General features: G+C 39.2%; 1 protein-coding gene across 2 annotated transcripts; it reads right to left on the reverse strand.

Moving 5' to 3' along the window:
• Positions 1-6,232: 6,232 nt before the first annotated feature.
• On the reverse strand, positions 6,233-12,445 carry zgpat (zinc finger, CCCH-type with G patch domain). 2 transcript variants are annotated; one of them, XM_031286765.2, is made up of 7 exons: positions 12,075-12,445; positions 11,006-11,666; positions 10,082-10,215; positions 9,652-9,816; positions 9,289-9,411; positions 7,374-7,785; positions 6,530-6,662 (listed from the first exon to the last, which is right to left on the reverse strand). In XM_031286765.2, the coding sequence occupies exons 2-7, from the start codon at positions 11,608-11,610 to the stop codon at positions 6,530-6,532; spliced, it is 1,572 nt and encodes a 523-aa protein (XP_031142625.1). In that variant the 5' UTR covers positions 11,611-11,666; positions 12,075-12,445. The 2 variants fall into 2 exon arrangements, with proteins under 2 accessions (XP_031142626.1, XP_031142625.1); XM_031286766.1 differs by lacking the exon at positions 12,075-12,445 and having other exon boundaries at positions 6,233-6,662; positions 11,006-11,610.
• Positions 12,446-12,695: the final 250 nt, after the last annotated feature.

Genomic DNA, 12,695 nt, shown 5'->3' on the forward strand with positions numbered 1-12,695 from the left:
TTTTTTTCTCATTTTAATGCTCTTATCAACATGGAAAAGTGGATTGGCTTGCTTTGTGCAAATGTTTTTTTTTTTTTTTATTGAAAACAACATTGGCATACTGTAGTGTTCAATTTCACACTAATATTCTCACTTGGAGCAAATAATCTCTCACACAATATAACGGCTTTGATGAGGGGGCGGAGAATTCGCATCAGCTGTGTGCTTGACCATCAAGTGGTATTTCAGACTGGACGTGCTGTGATGATAGCTCAGTTCACAACGACAAAACACACAGATCACTTTGGTCTTGTCAATGGAACCATTTGGCAACTTTTTAAAAGTGAACTTTCCATTCAGAATCTTACTGGCATCCATTTCGGCGTCTCACGCTCGCCATCCACTCAAAACGTAACGTTAGCCTACTACTCTTTGGCCGGCTCGCAAGCCCAAACAAGTGCGTGCGGCGTGCCTGTTGTTTTGTTTCCGGTCTAGCTAGATCCGGTGTGGTGTTGTAGTTTTTCTAACGTTACTAGTTGTTGCAACAGCATGTGAAAAAAACTACAAAATTTGCTAGGCCAAAAAGAACGTTAATCTCGCGATAAAAAAATTGACGCCATTAAAATGGGTTTGTGTTATCACCGTTAATAACACGTTTAACTGACAGCACTAATAATAACCTTTCAGCATATAGTAATTAAAGTTGTCTGAGAGAAAACTAGACTTCTGTACCTCCTCTTGTCTCTGTTTTCAGGCTTTAGAAAATCTAGCCTGTGGCGAGAGACTTTGGCCAATGACAGGTTAATCCAGAGAGAGAGTGTTCCTATTGGCTGTTCTACACGTGCAGGGGAGAAGGAGAGCTGCAGGAAGAGGTCTCACTCTACCATACTTGAAATTCTGGCTTTTTGTTTTGCTTTCTACCGTACTTCAGCTTTAAGTATTTTTTATTTAAGATTATTTTTTTCGGGCATTTTAGGCCTTTATTTCCATAGGACAGATGAAGACATGAAAGGGGAGAGAGAGGCTGAGAGGACTAAGAGTAGCTTCTCCGAATTGTTTATTTATCCACCAAAATCAAAAAGTATTAAATTACTGTTTATAGCAAATTATCAACTCATTTCCACTTTAATCCTGTTCACATATATCTGCATTCTGCTGATCAACCTCAGTAAAACCTCTGATTTAATTAGATTTAAAAGCATGTAATGTTACAACTGAATGCCCAAAGAGATGTTGACCTCTGCCAACGAACTATTGTATTTCCACTGGCTCAGCAAAGGACCAACCATTGATCACTATGTAAAAACACTGACAGAAGAAAATTGCAATTAAGCACAATATGGAAAGACAGCACTTTAAACAAGATGAAATATCTGCATCGTGCTGTGTATTTATTCATTGATTCCAGCACATAATTTGCAGAAGAAAGGCTGACAACAATGAGTACAACAAGCACCGCCTTATAAAAAAGACGAGCTTAGCTAGTCTTTTGTCTGTATGCAAAGATTCATATACAGTATGAACGGATATTAATTTCCATTTGTCCTTCCAGTTTTCTCTGGAAACACAATACAGCAGTATAATGTCAATTGAATTCTGTAATGAGATGAAGATGGTCTTTATGAAACTACAAGCTAATTTCCATTAAATGATAAGACATGCATTTTCAGCAGGGATTTCATATACATAATTTCAGTATTATACTTGGACAAAGGTAAAATACAAATGTGTACATCAGATGGTAGAGCTCCATAAAGGTTGAATGCCTCAAGAAAGCAGTGAAAAAGGCCAGGCAAGTACACAAAGTTATAAATTACAATTAAATGTAATTTTATTACATTTATCTTGCTGAAAAATTGACTTTCAATGCTAATTTCAATTAAGTGATTGTCTTTGTAGATCCATATGCCAGGGCTTTGATAATTAATTTAGACAAGGAGACGTGCTTTAATTTAATAACTTAGATGCTTGGCACATGATGAACCTGATGGTAATGCTGCAACTGCTTCCTGATAAACTGTTGGGAGATATCTGCCTGTATAGTTATGGATGTATGTATTTAGGTATGTATGTTAAAATGTGTATGCCCAGCTCTAGTCCCCAGTGGACTTTTTGATTTTTCCAGCTGATTTATTTCAAAATTGAAACCCTGTAAAAGGGGTTTTAATATGTAGATAAGTCTTTTCACATTTTCACTAGGTGATGATCCATGTAGAAGACAGGGAAATAAAGGAGCAGCATACTTGTATATTGTAGGGTAGATGTAGTTGGTCTAACTGTAATGTTAGAGTGCAGTAATATAAATAAAAATGTTAATCTTTCCAACTTGACCCACCAAAACATAGTTGGTTAAAGACAAGAGAATGCTTACAATGTCTGCTTTGATGGAAGATGGAGTTTGCTCAGTTGTTAAGGAGATCTTTTGACATGACAGCTGTTGAATGACGCCTGATATGGCTGAAAGCCCCAGAAGAAAGTAAGTGGATCTAGACTGGGTAAACCCAGCCCGATCTGCCGGCGATTTGATTTCGCCCTGCAGCTCATGTTAATGTTAAAGCTAATGTTCAATCTTGAAAGATTGAGCTTGGTCTGGTGATAGCCAGACTAAAGTGGACCTTGATATTGGATTGTTTTATCAAACTATTTCGAGGTCAAGAATGAACTTGTCTGTCTGTACTTAGGCACAGTGTGCTTTAAGCCAATGCTAATGTGATGCTAAAAGTTTGTTCCGACCAAGCGCAAAGCAAATTTTTTTGTGCGACACGATTACATACAAATGCAGACACGAATCAACCGACTGAGCGACTTGAGCGAAAAACTCTCATGACGCGGTCGTCAAAGTCTATCAGTGTGGAGATTCTCGTGAGGTCACCGAGAATCAGAAATGGAGGACAGACTTATTGTCGACGTCTGTATGCACCCAGAGCTCTATGACTCAACGTCAGTTCTGTACAGAGACAGAACAAAAGATGAGAAGGTTTGGAGAAAAGTGAGCGAAGCCATAGGACTACATGGTAAGTTTTGAAAATGTGTATTTAATACTTGATTCCAGCTATCAGTTGTATATTACTATGAATCAAGTTAGCACTAACGTAAATAAAATAAATGGCTACTGAGCTTGCATTTCACAACAGATCATAACAGATTCAGCTCTATGACAACTAAGCAAACTCATCCGTTCCATCCAATTAAAAATAGTAAGTTGATCGTGAGCTGCGACTGTTTTGTCAAACTATTTCATTTAGTCTGCAACAGAGAAAAACATGAAATAATTTAAAGGGTTTACAACTTTCTGAAACCACCACACCAAAGTGTATCTGACTGTAAACTTACAATATAAAACTTGCAATATTCACATGAACTAGAATTTGTCACTGTGGTTGTAAAACAGATCAAACAATGGTGAATAGTACAAATGCATGCAACTTCCGGTCGTCCTGGCAATTAGAAAATGCAATCCATGTCAGACTGCAAATTCGTACCACAGAGAACCAGGTAGAATAACACTATAAAGCTCAAACTAATCCACACATTCATAGGTCATTCCCTATGGTCTGGCAGCCCTCAGCCAGACAGCTAAATGTGAATTCCTTAGTAAAACATCTGTCAAGGTGGCCTTCCAATCAATTTTTCAATCACATCTCCTTAATCACAAAATCCAGATTCTGATAAGTGCAGATTAGCAGCAAAAAAAACCTAATAGGCCAGTCTGAATCCATACACAAGACAGATGTCCACAGGAGTGTGCAGTGCATACAGACGACCAAGGATGTAGACAACACACCTAGACCTGAACACACACACACACACACACACACACACACACACACACACACACACACACACACACACACACACACACACACACACACACACACACACACACACACACACACACACACAGAGAGTTAATCTGCTGTTGGGCTGGGCAGCAATACCTTCAGGGACCTGAGGCTCATAAATGGGGTGAAGCACAGAGCCTCAAGGGATCCCATTAAATCAACACACACACTACATTTTGCCATTTTCCCCAACAATCAGCAATGTTTAGTGTGATCCCTCCAGTCCCCAGCAATCTAAAAGTGCTGCCACTCAACCGATCAGAGTGCGAGCTTCCCTCAGGAGACAGAGTGGAGGGTTCATGGGTTCTGCATGTGCGGCTGCCCTCTGCGTTGCCAGAGTCCACCATGAGACTTCAGGGAAGGCTTACAAAGTGCACTGTATCTCATGAGGTATTTACTATCTCTTTCCCCTTAGGGACAAACCCGATCGCTGGGACTTGCTGACGGTCACTACTTCTCTAGCTGTCTTTAATGGCCTCAGGTTCTCACTAAACTTAAGCATATTTCAGTTTGCCTGAATCTTTTGGAAAGCATTTATTTAAAACAAAAAGGTATGCAGCAGTAGTTTTGTGTGGTTCTTTTTAAATGTTGTCCTGTTATTAAGATGTATCACATTCAGATTAGAAATTGCTCCCTAACATCACGATTTAAACCTTTACTTGAGAGTCTGAAGGGCAGCAAGGCAGAAGCAGGCACTACCCAACCCACCCACCGCCTACAGTGTGTGTTCGATCAATGAGCAGACAAGCTGCACTCCAAATTCATTATTTAATAGAGGGGTTATGGTCGTAGCTTCAAAGAAGCTGTGTATGAGCCGGTAAGAGGTGTGGGCGAATGGAGGGGCTTCACTTCAAAACTGTGTAAAGGTCTCCCAACTCCTGAGGATGTAATTTAAAAATCAGTCAGAAATCCAAGTCAAGGTATGCTGCATTAACCATCAGAGCAGCCTCTGGCCAGAATGACTGAAACATCTCACAGACAGACAAGTATGCACAAAGAACAAATTTACAGTTTTTCTCAGTCGCTTTGGTACATTTCTCAGATCAGAATTGAAATTCTCAAAACTACCTGTTCAATCTTCACATCATTGTGTCACTTGTGCACATTAAAAAAGCAGTTTCTCATTTCTTTGAACAAGTTGCAAATGCTTTGGTAGATCCATGCAAATGATTATGTACAATTCTCTGCTGTTTCCTACATTATCAATTGCTTATGTCATGTTGATCAAAATGTATTATAATGGGTCTCTGTTGAATAGTGTCACCCCCCACAACATTTAGGCATTAGTTCATAGTACATTTCAAGTCTTTACATGCAAAATGGTTGAACAAGTTGTCATAATATGTCAAGTATATTTCATTTTTTCTAAATCTGTCCTGAATTTGTAAATTGCTCCCAGGTGAATCTTGACTTTCTCTAACGAAGGTGCATCTCATGAACCATCAACTGGCAAGTATATATATATAGCCGGAGCACAACAAAACATTAAAATGAACGTCAGGAGATGTAGGAAGACTGCACTGTAATTCCTACAGCACTGCATGTACAGTTTTCCTTAAGGAGATGTCCTATGTTCACATTTCTACTTCAGTTTTTTTCCTTTGTGCTATGCAGGGCTGTCTTTTCCTTTCTGTATCACAATGACATGGTCTGTCAACAAATATATATGTATGTATGTATATATATATATATATATATATATATATATATATATATATATATATATATATATATATATATATGTATGTATGTATATGTATGTATATATATATATATATATATATATATATATATATATATATATATATATATATATGTATGTATATATATATATATATATGTATATATATATATATATATATATATATATATATATATATATATATATATATATATATATATATATATATATATATATGTATATATATACAGTACAAACAGTAAAAGCGTAAATGTGAATCTTGTCCTGTCTCTTGCAATCAAACTCCCACATACACTAAGGTGTAACCTACAATTTACAATAATTGTCATCAAAACTTTAGCCATAGTTTACATCAGAACATCCCTCCAGAGTACACTGTTATATTGACAACATGACTAAGCAATTTGACTGTCTTATCCGTACACAATGACACAAGGACTTGTCATTCTGATGTTCATTGACACAGATATTTACTTTTGAGAGATGAACTACGGATTTTGAGCAAGAGACTGGCTTTTGCAGGTAATCCATGGTGTTTTGCTATTTGTACGAATTGTTTTGAGAAATGCACTTACTGTTTTGCAAATGTCAAGGACGATTCGAGAAATGTACCAAAGCGACTGAGAAAAAATGTAAAAGAAAAATGCAGAGTAGGTTCTTCAAGCACAGGGTTTTTAGCGCTGATGAAGAAAAATACAATGAGACAAAATGTTCATCACAAATCCAATTTAGTTTGTAACATTACTGTGAACTGTACAATTTGAAACCAAACAACCGTTCAAACAAAATAATCTGCTCAGTCCTTGAAAATAAAATGAGAAGCAGAAAATCTTCAGCTTCTCCATAAAATGGGCACCACCGCCAGCTCGAATCCATGATGCCGTTGAGAAATAACGCTTTAAAAATTAAACAGGGTTGCAAATAACTGACAACAGGCAAAGGACAAAAGTTCATTTCAGGCAAGCAGTGCTTCCATTCATCCCCCAAGTCTTTGAGAGAGTTGAGCTTAAAACTCAGTCATCTTCTTGTGTGTGTCAGCCTTCCTGTTTTCTCTCTGGATGGACAGCTCCTGGGCTTTCTGCTGGGCCAGCAGCTTGCGGGCCGCTGACAGCTTCTCTTCCAGCTGCTTCACCCTGGAGCTTTGCACACACAAATAACAAATAGATTAGGAAGTGGAGAGAGATGGGGAGACAAGTTGGTTTTAGCAGCACTTTCCAGAATAAGTTGGCCACGGAAACAAGTGTCTAACTTCCAATCGTTACACCTTATTTAAACTCCCACAAACCATCTTGACAGAAACATCATAGCAACTAGTTCGCTCATATTTTACAACAAATTATAGTTGTGCATTTATGTACGCATATTAGGGCTGCAACTAACGATTATTGTCATAGTCGATTAATCTGTCGATTATTTTCTCGATTAATCGATTAGTTGTTTGATCTATAAAAATGTCAAAACATGGTGAAAAATGTGGATCAGTGTTTCCCAAAGCTTAAGATGACGTCCTCAAATGCCTTGTTTTGTCCAAAACTCAAAGATATTCAGTTTACTGTCACAAAGGAGAGAAGAAGCTAGAAGATATTCACATTTAACAAGCTGGAATCAGAGAAATCTTATTTTTTTTTAATAAAAAAATGACTCAAATGATTAATCGATTATCAAAATAGTTGGCGATTAATTTAATAGTTGACAACTAATCGATTCATCGTTGCACCTCTAACGCATATGTATGTATGCGATTGCTAATGTGTCTGTTCTCTCGATAGAGAAGGTTTCATTGGTCAGATTAGACATATAGACATATAGAAATGTACAATATCGGAACATACACAGGAGTCAGTACTGACCTGCCTGTCTGTCTGCCGAGTGACTCAGTCAGTTTCTGGATCTCCCTCTCAGTCTGCGACACCCTCTCAGACGCCTGGAACAGCTTCACATTTAGAGTCCTCTTGGTGCTTGTTCCTCCCCTGTAGGCCTCCACCCCCGACGCTGCTGACGGTGCAGCAGCACCCCCCTCAGCAGGATCGGTGCTCTTGCCTCCAAGCTTGTGGTTGAGAAAGTCAAAGACGTTACGGCGCCCTCCGGTGGCGCCCCGAGGCTTTCTGCGTCTCTTTGGGCGGCCTGTTTGTGTACCATCTTTAGCCGCCTTGCTCTGGGTGCGTCTCTGTGTGAGCTCGGCACATTCGTCCAGAGACTTTCGTTTGGGAAGGACCACTGCCATGACTGGCTCCACTCGACCCTCCTGCATCTTTCCTAAACCTGAGGGGAAAAAAGCGAAGGCAAGAGGAGCACATGCACTTAACAGGGGAGGGCACAAAACAAACACCTGGCAACACATTACACTACATTTTAACATACATTTTAAAGCTAAAGTTAGGGTATACTTTTGGGAAAATTTGACATGTAATATATGCTTTTTTAATGACTCTTGTTGGCCCAAGTCAACCTATTGCACCCAGCTTATTACTTAAATGAAATGACAGATATTTTGTATTTATTATTATATGATTGGAAGTTTGTGCAAGACCCCATTGACTCATACTTGTACCTCTATCCATATTAATGTTCTTTTTATAATTTTTCCTTATCATAAGGATGTCCCGGCATATATGAATGTGATTAGATGATGAAGATGTCACTCAACTAAAGGGAGCTGTGATTCCAGTGTGGGTGTACTCCTTGTATTGCAATATTATTGATTTTATTTTTTTCATGCAGCACCTATCCCACTGAGGTTTTGTGGATGTGTACAAGACCACTCTGACCTGTAATAGTACTTTAATAATGCCCATGGGGAAATGTGTCCTCCACATTTGACCCATCCTAACTGTTTAAGTGCAGCTGGCAGCCACAGTGCAGAGCCCAGGGACCAACTCAAATCCTGAGGCCAATATTTTGGTCAAGGGCAAATATTGGAAGGATTTTGCAAATCTAGCATGCATGTGTTTGGGGTAGGAGGAAACCCTGGGGAAACATGTGAACATGAGCAGAACATGCAAAATACCCCCCAGTCAAACCGGGACCGTCTTGTTATGAGATGACAATACAACTGAGGAACTATGTTGGTTGTAAAGCTTTAGCATGCATGTGACAAAGAGGATATAAAAGTATGTGTTATATATAGGGTTGGGCATCGAGAACCGATTTCTACTTGGAATCGTTTCAAAAATTACGATTCCATCGGAATCGTTTCTTTATTGGAATCGTTTAGAGGATTTGGTTTCAAATCAGATCATCGCTTCCCAATTTAATATGCGCAAGTTTTGGTTTCCGAAGCGGCCAGGCGCTTGTTGTGTTGCAGCCATGGAGCACAGTAAGCGGCGCTCTAGTCTGGCTTTATTTTACGTTGAAAAAGCTGTGAAACTGCAAACCACCATTGAATCAAAATAAAACTTTCCTCTTATTTGTGAAAATAGGCATGTGACCCGTTTTAACTCCACCCCTCAAAGAATCGGAATCGAGAATCGTCAAGAACCGGAATCGAAAGGAAGAATCGGAATTGGAATCAGAATCGTTAAAATCTAAACGATGCCCAACCCTAGTTTTATATATATATATATATATATATATATATATATATATATATATATATGTTATTGCTTTTATCAAATGCTGGTGAAACATTTGTTTCGGAGTGTAATGCATTGAATGACTTATGTAAAAGAACAAACAACAAACTTAAGTAAGCCACAAATTATTAATTTGATCAGGACAGAACGTTCAGAACCTAAAATGTGGTTAATGTTGTGCCCTTAAACTTACCCTTCCCATATTCGTAGCCCATTTTGAGCATAAGCTTGGATCCGATGCCTCTGGTATGTGCCTCCCAGCCACCAAAATTTGCACTGATTGACGTTTCTGTGTATTCTACAGCAGAATCCATAACTATTGGGTAACAAGTGGAAATCAAAGTAGAAACGGTCAGTTACTTTGTCCAAAAACTTTCAAACAAACTTCATAACTTTAAAACAAACTTGAAAACAAATTCAAATGTTTTAAAATGTTTACTTAGCACGCAGAATGGAATATAAGGCCAGTTATTGGAGGAGGCTTACAAACTGCCTCTGCAGTTCTATGAAAATACACCCAAGTCACATTTTATCTTTTGCAAGATTTCATCAACACCTTTTGCATAAGCCGCATCTTCTCCATCTCCACTGTCGTCCAGGTCAGAGTCAGAGGAGAGCGGGTCATCTGCTCTCAAAGGCGGGATAATGCAGTCGGCCTCGACCACAACATCTTTCAGCAGCACTGAGTCAAACTTCACAGTGTAGAAACCACTGTCAATTTCTACATTTAGAGAAAACAATCGAGTCAGCAAAACATTCAAACTAACTGGAAACATATCATCTACCATTGTCTTGGTTGATTTTGTTACATTGTGAAATTGTATTCAGATTACTTGCTGAAGATTTTCCGGAAATGTACTGTATCACATTTTTGGACAAGGTGACACATTTTAAGTACAGTCAGCCTTAGTGTGAACTTATTACCAAAACTGTCAGAGTTTACTTTTAAAATACATTGTTAAAAACTGGTCCTATCATCAGAATACCTTTAATTTTGGCTGGGTACCAGATGCCGTCCTCATGTCGAGCCAAACAGGACGAGCCTTCTTCAAGATTACTGAGGTCAAACTCAAGGAACTCTCTGAGTTCCGACACATACACCACTTCACCATGGGAAAACCTTCAATAAATGGGGAACAGAGACAGAACTGAGATCCAAGTGGATAATACAGTAAATACTTGAGGGATTGAACTATGATGGCCTATTTAAGCTCATACTGTACTAGAAAACACATCATCTATACAGTAATGTATTCTTGTCAGAGTGAAAATCGGTGTTTGGTGTTTTAAGCCCCCAGCGTCGCCATCCAGGCAGCGTGGCAATGGTTATGTTTAGGGTTAAGGTTAGGGTTAGCTGCCTAGAAGGAGACGTTGGGGGCTTAAAACACCATAGAGCGTGAAAATCCTCAGAGGGTCGCTGGTTCAAGTCCCCTTACGGACCAAAGTACGGTGGTGGACTGGTACCTGGAGAGGTGCCAGTTTACCTCCTGGGCACTGCCAAGGCAACCCCCACCTGCTCGGGGCGCCTGTCCATTGACAGCTGCAGCCCCCTTCACTCTGACATCTCTCCATTTGTGCATGTATAGGTACTAAGCACATATGTGTGTATTTCAGGCCTGTGTGTAATGTCTGTTCTAACAACAGAGTGAAAACATTGTAAATACCCTTGTGGGATTAATAAAGTATAAATTATTATTATTTATTTAGACAGTCATGGGTCACCAAAAAATAGCAGATCAACAGGGTGACAATTACATTATTAGAAATGATTAGTCCACCATGTGGACAATGGGTGACATTTGCTGGATGATATCTGCTATTACAAATAAGGCGGATTTGGGCAAGTTAACATAATACAACAATCTTTTGTGGGTGTAAGTGTACAAACACAAAAAACAGTGGTACTTTACCTGCAATTATCCGGGAAGCGACATTTGTCCTCTAGGTAGAATGGACAGGGTTTCATAGACTTCTGGGTGGGGTAGACATAGAACACTCTAACTTGTGCCTCTTCTCCATCTGGCGGTTCTGCCCCGACCACCATGGCATTATGATACTCCAGTGTCCCCCATGTTGTCCTGTAGGGTGCTCTTACTTTGGTACCACTGAGTGCATCTTCTTCATCTGCCTCCTCCTCTTCACCATTCTCTATCCCACCTTCCTCCTCATTGTCCCTCTCTCTAGTATCAGAGCTACTACCTGACGACTCCCCGAGTTCAGAGTAGAAAGCAGCAAACTCATTGTTCAAACTGTTGTTTGCACCGTTTGTGTCAGCTGCTGCTTCTGAGGCGTTTGCCTGCAGTCCATAACTGTCCTCGAGGCTGGCCAGAAGCCGACTCTTTTTGACAGACACCAGGCTGGACTCTGTGAGCTCTATCAGCTGACAAAGGTCCTCTTTCAGTTTGAGCAGGTCTGACTGCTGGGATGGGTCCAGGCCAGCTGACAGGGCTGTCTCCACCTGCTGCAACTGGGCACCATAGGTACTGATGGCTGCCTCAAGGGTTTCTTCTTCCATGTTGATACTTTGCACAGGGCAGGGCAGGAATGGACAGCATCAAGCCTCCAAGACACCTGAGGAAAGAGAAGATGGTTGATTTAAAGTTGAATCAAGTCATTATTCTTTCTCATCACCCGAGAATACAATTTTATAATACTATTGATAACAAGGACTCCGTAAATTGGCACACTGAATTTGGAAGGACACAGTAAAAGAGAACATGACGGTGATCAAAGATTTAGGAAATAACGTTACTGTAATAAGAACTAGCTAACACATCGTACACTAACGGTATGTTATGGAAGCTTTTTCATAAGATTAATAAAGTTCCCGTATCTGATAAGGTAACGTTAACATAAACTTCGACCAATGATTTCTATGAATCTTTAGGTTTTAGCCAATGGTTTTAGCTAGCTAGCTAAATGTTAGCCGTGTTTAAGATAACTTTTTCAACTGATCATAATAAACTAGCATTACGTTACCTTCGTAATTAGGCTAACGTTAGCTGTCTGACATCCACGGCACCCACGGAAAAAGTAGCAGCCATGAAAAAATGTGCTATGTTAAAACATGTAATAATTCAAATAGCTAAATTAGCACTATAACAACATAAACCGGGTCCAGTTTAAGCTAGCGGAAGATGAGGATCCGTAGACCCATGTTGTGAATTGTCTTTTCTTTCAAAATAAAACAAATGTCTTCAGACGGATGGTTCTGACAGCAAACATACGTTACTGACAGTACAAAGTTAGAAATGCAGCTTGCTAGTGTTAAACCTTGTCCAAAGGTATGCCAGATAATTATTTTTCACACGACTATCATTCATATAGTAGCTTTTTTCAACAAAGAAATCCCTAGTCTAGCGTTAGCTATATCATAAACACGATTTAACGATTGAGATTTCTGTTAAATAGTTGAGTATTAATTCAAATATTAAATTCAATTCGATAATGCCTCATTGACATGGCAAGATTCATACATTTTTACAACGAAAGCATCGTTAATTATACAGTTTTAAAGGGGTTTCTTTATCACTGTAAAGCGTCATGTTCTTTTATTTTGATAAATCGCCAAATGGCCAAATCCGGAAGTCTTATTTTTAC

Source organism: Sander lucioperca, chromosome 12 (genome assembly GCF_008315115.2).
Source record: "Sander lucioperca isolate FBNREF2018 chromosome 12, SLUC_FBN_1.2, whole genome shotgun sequence".
NCBI lineage: Eukaryota > Metazoa > Chordata > Actinopteri > Perciformes > Percidae > Sander > Sander lucioperca.